Source organism: Chrysochloris asiatica, unplaced genomic scaffold (genome assembly GCF_000296735.1).
Source record: "Chrysochloris asiatica unplaced genomic scaffold, ChrAsi1.0 scaffold00027, whole genome shotgun sequence".
NCBI classification, from domain to species: domain Eukaryota; kingdom Metazoa; phylum Chordata; class Mammalia; order Afrosoricida; family Chrysochloridae; genus Chrysochloris; species Chrysochloris asiatica.
Genome location: NW_006408545.1, coordinates 6,372,255 through 6,381,886, shown reverse-complemented (window position 1 = coordinate 6,381,886; position 9,632 = coordinate 6,372,255). Strand labels below are relative to the sequence as shown.

Genomic DNA, 9,632 nt, shown 5'->3' with positions numbered 1-9,632 from the left:
TACAAAGTCACTGTGAGTTAGAATTGTCTAGATGAAACTCAACAACATTACATTTCAAGCCTTATTGTCTATCACTGCATGTCCCTACTCCAAGAAAAAAAGGAGTGTATAGAATTTAAAAGATCATAAAGCAGATTACAGATATACATAAGGATTCACAGCAGACAATTGTCATGAAAAAATCATGAATTCGCGTTTTCTACTAAGGTGAATTTTAGAAAACATTTGGGGTAAGTAATCCTGCAAATTTCTAGTGAGTGAAAAATAGTTAATTATTTACTCTTGCAGGGGTACTTGTGTTTTAATAAGTGACTACAGAAAACACAGTGCTTTACCTAATGGACTCTAATGGAATTGCAAGCATAAACTAGCCATGGCTCTCAAATCGGTCTTCACATTAAAATTATCTGGAGAACATAAAAACAAGCAAATAAATCTATCAGTTATGCTGTCGGGTTGGTCCTGACCCATAGCAATCCTGTATAAGGAAGGAGTCGTTTTTTCAGCTCACACCTTGGAAAACCTATCAGAGCAACATACTAATGCCTGGGCGTCACTTCAAACCAATTAAATCAGACTCTCTAGGTGGGTATAGTAATCAGTATCTTTTTTAAAAAAACTACCCCAGATAAATTTAATGTACAACCAGCTATGAAAACCATGGGATAAGTAACTTGAGGTAGGAGAAAGCTTTTAGTGTGAGACGTCACTTCAGAATTATGACCGTCTACTCTGTCAAAGTGGTTGGCCTGCTATTAGAGCAAAGTCCTGATAGTCATTTTAAAGTATCTGTTAATTCCCACTTCCTACCATTTCTGTGAATTTGGAAAGTGAGAGTAAACCAGAAGAGTTTTTCTCTCTTAAAGAACTAAAGTACAATATCTATTTCTTACATTTTAATTTTAAGTCTTTTATTATTTATGAACCTATTCTTTTCTTTCTGTTTTATTTGCATGTTTTTTGATTTACACATGGAATCACCACTTTAAAATTCAACTTTCTGTGAGTAAACTGAAAACACATGCAAACTACTCCTTCTACCACAAATGTTGTTGTTGTTAAGTGCCGTCAAGTTGGTTCCTACTCATAGCGTAACGTAGTGGTTACGAATCGAGCTTTGAACCGCAAGGTCAGCAGTTCGAAACTACCAGCTGTTCCGTGGGAGAAAGATGACGCGTTCTGCTCCTGTAAAGATTTACAGCCTCGGAAACCCTGTACAGGGTCGCTATGGGTCGGAATCGACTCGACGGCACTCAACAACAACAACATATAGTTTACAATGAGCTGGTGGGTTGGAATTGCTGACCTTCTATTTAGCAGTCTAGTGCTTCTCCTAAAGCACCATACCAGAACTATCATATATAGTATTTCCTAAAATATACTCTTTATACTATCTTCCATTCTACATTTCACTGAGAAAATAATGTACATATTTTTAGGAACAGACATGTATTCAAATACTATATTTGCCTCAATATGCTAATTAAGATAGAACAGAAATACTAACATTTATTAAAAGCTTGTTACAACCGTCAGCAAACATATTCATGTATCCATTATCCCATGTTATTGTGAAAGTGTGTTATAGTTGTTGTTAGGTGCCAGCAAGTCCGTTCCAACCCATAGCAACACCACGTACAACAGAACAAAATGCTGCCTGATCTTCCACCAACTGCAGCTGTGTTTGAATTCATCGTTGCAGCCACTGTGTCAAACCATTTCCTTGAGGATCTTCCTCTTTTACCCTGACCTACTTCACCAACTGAGATGTCCTTCTCAAGGGACTGGTCCCTCCTAATGACATAGCCAAAGTATAAGACACAAAGTCTTGCCATCCTGACTTCTAAGGTACAATCTGGCTGTACTTCTTTCAAAACAGATTTGTTTGTTCTTCTAGCAGTCCACAGCATTTTAAATATTCTTCTCCAACACCATAACTCAAATGCATCAGTTCTTCTGTGGTCTTCCTTATTCATTGTCCAACTTTCACATGCATATGAAAGTATTAAAATTTTCATGGCTTGGGTCAGGAGCACCTTGGTTCTGAAACTGACATTTTTGTTCTTGAACACTTTAAAGAGGTCTTGGGCAGCAGATTTGCCTAATACAGCATTTAATCTCTTTACTGCTGCTTCCATGAGTGTTGATAATGGATCCAAACAAAATGAAGTCTTTAACAAATTAAACCTTTTCTCCATTTATCATGATGTTATATATTGGACCAGGGATAAGAGTTTTTGTTTTCTTTTCATTGAGGTGCAACCCATAACAAAGGCTGTTGTCTTTGATCTTCATTAGTAAGTACTGTAAGTCCTCTTCACTTTCAGCAATTAAGGTTGTGTCATCTATATATCACAGGTTACTAGTGAGTCTTTCTCCAGTCCTGACACCATGTTCTTTTTCATATAGTCCAGCTTCTCAGATTATTTGCTCAGCATACAGATTGAATAAGAATGATGAAAGGATACAACCCTTAAGCACACTTTTCTTGATTGTAAACTATTCAGTGTCTCCTTGTTCTGTTTTAATGACTTGTTCTGTTTGGTCTATGTGCAGATTCCTCATGACCCAATTAAGTGTTCTTGAAATACCCATTTCTGCCATGTTGTATATCCATAGCTTGTCATGATCCACACGGTTGAAAGTTTTTGCATAGTCAGTAAAGCACAGATAAACATCTTTCTGGTATTTTCTACTTTCAGCCAAGATTCATCTGCCATTAGCATATGATATCCTTCATTCATTCTTTGTCAAAATTCAGTTTGAACCTCAGGCAGTTCCCTGTCAATATGCTGTTGCAGCTGTTTTAAAATTATCTTTAGAAAGATAATGTGATGTTAATAATATTGTCCAGTGATCTCTGCTTTCCATTGGGTTACCTCTCTTTGAAATGGGCACAAATATGGATCTTTTCCAATCAATTGGCCAGGTAGCTGTCTTCCAAATTTCTTGGCATAATTGAGTGAGTGCCTCCAATACTGTATCACTTTGTTGAAGGATTTTGACTTGTATTCCATCAATTCCCAGAGCCTTGTTCTTTGTCAACGTCTCCAGTGCACCTTGGACTTCTTCCTTTAGTACCATTGGTTCTTAATTATATGCTACCTCTTGAAATGGTTGAACATTGACAATTTCATTTTGATATAGTGACTCTGTACATACGTGTATTCCTTCTTCCATCTTCTTTTGATGCTTTTTGTATCATTCAACATTTTGCCCCTAGAATTCTTCAATATTGCAAGTTGAGGCTTGAATTTTTTCTTCAGTTCTTTCATCTTAAGAAATGCTGAGCATGTTCTTCCCTTTTGATTTTTAAACTCCAGGTCTTTGCATTTTTCACTATAATACTTGAGTTTGTCTTCTCCAGCTGCAGTTTGAAAATTTCCATTTAGCTCTTTCACTTCTTCATTTCTTCCATTTGCCTTTAGCACCTCTTACTGGAACATGTTTTAGTCTCTTCTCACATCCATTTTTGCATTTTCATCTTTCTTGTCTTCCTAATGACCTCTTGCTTACTTCCTATATGATGTTCTTGAAGCTATCCTGCAATTCTTCTCGTCTTAGGTCATTAGTGTCTAATATATCAGATCTTTTCTTGTTCCCATAAAGAACAGGGAAAAATATAGATGATATAATCTCTTCTTTATCCAATTTGGATAATTCAAATCCAGAATAGCTTTCTGTAATTTACAAATAACATTTTATCTTACTTATGCACAAGTGCCACCTACTGGCTAAATGAGGCATGCTACTATTTATACAAGAAATAATATTTTTAGAAAACATACTCATTTTAGAATCTGGAGGTACATTTTAATTTTTATAGGATTTAGGAAGACAAATGATATCAAAGTAAAACATGACTGTCCAAAAGTCACAAATGAGGCTAATTACTGATTTCTCTTACAAAGTTATTTTGGTTATAAGTTTTATAGAATCAAGAAAACAAACCAAAAAGAAAAAGAAGGGGGGGGAGCAAATAAAGGAGGGACAAATAAAAAAAGGAAGAAAAGAAAAGAGCACTATTAAAACAATATACAATTTGTGTATACTCAGCACAAATAATTAAATACAAATAATTGTTTTTATATTAATACAAACTTGGTTTGTCCATTTTCATTATTTAACATTTATTATCGACTCCACGGCACATAACCACAACCACCACGTGGTGCTGTAGGAAAAACATTGGACTGCTAACAACAAGGTCATCCGTTCAAACTCACCAGCTACTCCTCAGAAACCCTAGCAGTCAGAGCTAACTTGATGGCACACAACAGCAACATCCGAAAAGACAAGGTTTTGACAGCCTTGGAAACCCTATGCAGGGTTGCTATGAGTCGGAGCCAGCTACATTGCTTTGTCCTCTACAATGGGAGACTGTCTTGTTTGCTGTTACACAGTCTATTAATAGTTCATCTTTTCTTGAAAAACAGCTATATTTTAGGGATACCCATTAAATATGCGATTAGGCCAGGGTACACAACTATGCTGTCTTGAGGATTCACTTCAAACTAAATTTAGTTATCAACTGTTAATATACATGAGGACTTCTGGTGTGGCGCTGTAGAATCAGCACTAGACTGTGACCCACAGGTCAGCCAGTTCAAACCCACCAGCTGCTTCTTGGAGACTCTATACAAAGTTGCTACAAGTTGAAATTGACTTGACAACACTTAACAACAACAACAATAATAATATACATGAAGTCATTTTCTGTGATCAATTTCTATAGTAAATCTTATTCCCACCAGTTGTGTACAAGTCCTCACCCATAGTAGCCATAAGTTTTAAAACTTAAAATAAAAACCATTTTTGAATTTGATAAATAAAACAGTGAATCGTATTTTCATTTACATTTTATATTTGTACAAAGCACCTCATTTTTTTTTACCTGACATTTTTATTTATCCTGTAAATTACTGCTTTGTGACCTTGGTCAGCTTAAACATTGGGAGCTTACTGTTTTTCTAATCAATTTGATTGAATGATACATTTGAAAAACAAAGCATTAAAGAGTTTTATGAACAAAACCCACAAAAATCAGTGTCTGAAAATAAGGCTTGAGAATGTTTAAAGACCTATAAAATAAAGCTGAGGTTGTACTTATAGTTCATTTTTTAAAGACAAAGTTTATTTTCTACTCTCAGAGGGACAGAACTAAACAGAAAAGGCAGATGTTGCATAATTCCTGTTGGCTTGACACTTGTGGCATGCTGATCCCAGTCTGCACTCACATCCTGTTTCCATGTTTCTGCAGGCTTCCGGGGACCTTAGCCAGGCTGGACTTAAAAGGCAATTCCATCCAGGATATTGCTGAGAGGGAGCTCAAGGATCTAAAGCAGCTTCAGGTTCTAAACCTCAGGAACAACAAGATCTCTGCCTTAGACCTGAAAGCCCTGGAGGGTCTGCCCCGCCTCAGACACTTGTACTTAGATGGAAATCCGTGGAACTGTACTTGCAGTCTTCTAAGAGCCAGGGAGGTCCTAAAGGCCAAGGGCACAGATGTGAGGGGAGGACAGTGTGCAGCACCAGCTGAACAACTAGGGGAGAGCTGGATGTCTTCCAAGAAGATCATGAGGCAATGTGAGCATCAGTTACACATGACTGAGAAAAGCAGAGAGATGAAAAAGAAATCAAAACCTGAAGACCACCCCAGCATCAGAATCAACATGGATGATGATTATTATGATTATGAAATAGATTAAGTAGGAGCTTTCTTTACAGCTTAGACATTAGTGTTCATTTTCTTAAGCAGAAATGCATTTACTTAGGTATATAAGAATCATTTTTGTAAGTTTTTTAAACATTCTTCTTCTTATTATTTTTTTTTATGAAATGAGGGTTAAGGTTAAATGAGGCGGGGATGGAAATTAGAAAGGGGCAACAATAAGAAGATATAAGACTTCTTCCATTTTAAAAGTAAAGTGTGCTTTATATTAAAATCTAAACAAATAATAAATACCAAAGGAAATCATCATATGGCTTGCTTCCTGCCAAATAGAATAGTAATTTTATCAAATAAAAAGGTGATCATTTGTATATGAAGCTGGTGCTGCAGACTTATACTTCAGGCTTTTAGCTGCTAGCAATAAAAACCAACTCTTGTTCTTGTTGGTGTTAAGTGCTGTTGAATCAGTTCTGGTGCGCAGTAAACCTGTAGAGAGTTTCCATGGAGCAGCTGGTGGGTTTGAACCGCCAACCTTGTGGTTAGCAGTCCAGTGCTATTGGACTCTGAGTATCAGAATACAAAATGAACAGGGATCAGATCTGTTCCAGGGTTCCAGCCAAGGGGATGTGATAGAGAGATGCTAAACTCCCTCACTGTTCTCCTGTCTATGTAATAAAGCACCTACCTCTCACTATTTTCAAGATCCAGAGCCTCAGAGGGAGATGTTGGTTGGTCTCTTAGCCAAGACACAGCCGTACTGTTTCTTAGCCAAGGACTGTTCATCCCTTAGCTAAGAGACAATAGGGTTTCCCATTTGACAGTCTTACTGAGAACAAAGGAAACCCAAAAAGTACAATGTAGTCTGATACTTCAAACACTAAAGATATCCTCCTATGGCCTCCCTGAAAAGACATAGTTGAAAAGACTCACATTTACTAACCTCAGTCCTCACTCTTCCTTCTATTTGATTAATTGTCTCAGGGTAGAGGTTTGCCTTTGTTTCTTCGTCTGCCAAATAATTTTTCTTTCTCTATCAATCTACTTGAGCAGAAAATTGAAAGCCCATTGAAATTAGTTCTGGTTCTAACCAGTAAGCATACAATATTGCAGTGCTTTACAAAGTTTTTCATCAAACCACCTTCAATGACACAGGAAAGTAAACAGTAGCGATTGAATGAGCAAACCCACTGGAAGTTAGACCTGTCTCTAAAATGTCCTGCTGTGTCACAAAATTTTATGTAAATTTTGAATGGCTTGCTTTATGTCCATTGACTTTTTCTTTCAAAATTTTTATAAAATTGATACTCCCAAGAGAAAAGCCTTATTTATAGTATTGTTTCCATTACTCCCTGACACACTAACAAGTATCCCAATAAGGGAATTCTTAATTGGTTTTAGAAATACAGAAATAAAGAAATTCTTACTTGATTTTGTTGTTGCATGAGATTTTAACTTTCAATGTGTTAAAACTATAGTTCTCTCTAGCAAAGACTAATGATGTATGATGTGGTAAACTTAATGCATGCCCATGGACATTGCCTGGTTATTTGTAATGAGAACCTTCAAGCTGTGTGGGACTTGAAAGAGAGTCTAATCTTTTATTGAAGAGGGAGCTCTAGCCCACTGAAGTGAAGCGACTCTTCAGACTCAGATAAATGGCAAGTGGCAGAGCTAGAACTTGGTTGGGTTTTGTCATTTGGGCCCAGGATTCTTTCTGCTGTAACACGCTAAGCGATGTTGGATTCACCTAGTACAATCTATCCACAAACAATGTCTACAATAGTATCAGGTCCAATCATGTCTTTATCTAGCTATCTCTCAATGTCCAGCTATTGCTTAAGTTTATTGATTACTTTATAAAAAAGAAAAAAAAAATGGAGGGAGGACAAAGCAGAAAAGGAGAAGGAAAATTTAAATAAAGCCCAATTATCACATATTTACTTTCAGACAGAGCACTCTAAAACTGAAGTTTTGACACAATGAAAATAATTGACAAAGGTCTAAATAGAACTCCATTTTGTCCTGGGTCCTTGGTTCTGCTTTTTAGAATTTGTGTCTCAGGACCACACTCTTCATGACCAAGATAACTTGTTCTGCAACGTTCTGAGGTGGTTCACCCAGAATACTGCAGGAAACAGGAGGAACCAGCTCCAAAACACAGGAAACTTTAGCTAAGGTTGAGGACCCTATCCAATAGAAATTCTTGATAAGTGGATCTCAGAAGAGCATGTTGAGTGCCAACCAATAAAATGTACTCATTCCCAACTCTGTACAAGTTCTGTAAAACTGAGTATAGAGGACATATGTTTATAATCCCTCTTTGGAGTATCATTTCGAACTTCCATTTGCAAATCTTAGAATTGAAATAAAATTCTTATTTCACCAAAACTCTGATTTGTTTTTAACAATACTTACGTAGGAATGCTTTTAAAAATCAGATGCTTAACTATTTATATTTGAAAGCAGCTAGAAATCAGGACCTACAGAAGGTAAAATTTGGAGAAAAAGATGACTGTAGACTATAATATACTGTGTCACAAGATGCTGGAGGGTTGGTGAATATTGAGTATCATTAGAATTGGTGAAAGGGCAGTCATATTGGGCACATAGGTACAATTTGATGTCAAAAAAAGGAATTACTTGGGTGTAGATGAAGAAAAGGGGAGAGAAACTTCCAGAGACCAGCTTTCTTAGGTTACCTTTCAGTGCCTCTGTTTCTTCAACTACAAAATGGGCATTATAAATACTACCTCTTAGAGTTAAGGAGTCCCTAAGTGGTACAATAGGAGCCCTGGTGTGGCACTCTGGGCTAATGCATCAGACTGCAAAGCCATTTGAACTGCAAGATCGGTGGTTCAAGTTCACCAGCTGCTCCTTGGAAACCCTATACAGCATTGCTGTGGGGTGATTCAACTAGACGGTGCTTAACGACAAGTGGTACAAATGGTTAATATGTGCATCTGCTAAAAGTTGGAGGTTCAAGTCCACCCAGAAGTAATTTAGAAAAAGGACTGATCATCTATTTCAAAAAAAAATCAGACACTGAAATCCCTACAGAGCACAGTTCTACTATGATACACATGGGGTTGCCATGACTCAGAATAGAAGGAGTCCTGGTGTGGCGCTGTGGGTTAATGCACCAGACTGCAAAGCCACTTGAACTGCAAGGTCGGCGGTTCAAGCTCACCAGCTGCTCCCTGGAAACCCTATACAGGGTCGCTATGGGTTGGAACCGATTCGACGGCACTTAACAACAACAACAACATATGGAAGAAAGATCTTTTCTTAAAACAGTTACAAATCTGGCTCTCCCTCCAAATGTAAATATTACACAATACCCTAACGTCAATGCCATGGACAATATAAATGTGCCCCCTGGGGCTATGCATGGACATTATGTGGCACTTCTCTAATTTTTCTGCTTTTCATGATTTCAAAACGTGCCAGCTTAGAGCCAGTAAGAGACAGAACTGAGCCTGGCTTACACCTCTTTCTGGCTGTTCCCTTTTTGACACAAATCCTGGTTGAAGTCTTTGAAATGACATCTAAATAAAATGACTTGGATTCTTAGATGAGGGAACAGTCTTCTACTCAGCCTGGGAGATTTATCCTATTTGGAATTCCAATAGTAGTAACTGAGATGAATGACTCAAGAGAAGGTGCTTTTACACCTTTGTAGCACACATGGCCCGCAAATGTATGGTAACAAATTTCCAGATCATATGTGAAAACTGGAGTCTGGCGTGGTACTGTGGGTTAATGCACCAGACCGCGAAGCTATTTGAACTGCAAGGTAGGTGGTTCAAGCTCACCAGCTGCTCCTCAGAAACCTTATACAGGATTAATATGGGTAGGAACCTACTCAACGACACTTAACAACAACAACAATATGAGAAGTAGCTCATTGAAAATGATTCACTGAGAAATGTGATGGAATTTCAATAAGGGATCCCTGAGTTAA

The 9,632-nt window shown here is 37.4% G+C and overlaps 1 protein-coding gene across 1 annotated transcript in view; it reads left to right on the top strand.

Moving 5' to 3' along the window:
• The window catches only part of LOC102817215 (leucine-rich repeat and immunoglobulin-like domain-containing nogo receptor-interacting protein 1-like), an 18,984-nt gene extending 13,276 nt beyond the window's left edge, over window positions 1-5,708 (top strand). The window contains exon 3 of the mRNA XM_006839892.1: window positions 5,261-5,708. Coding sequence (XP_006839955.1) covers window positions 5,261-5,708 — 448 coding nt within the window. The remainder of the gene's footprint in view (window positions 1-5,260) is intronic.
• Window positions 5,709-9,632: the final 3,924 nt, after the last annotated feature.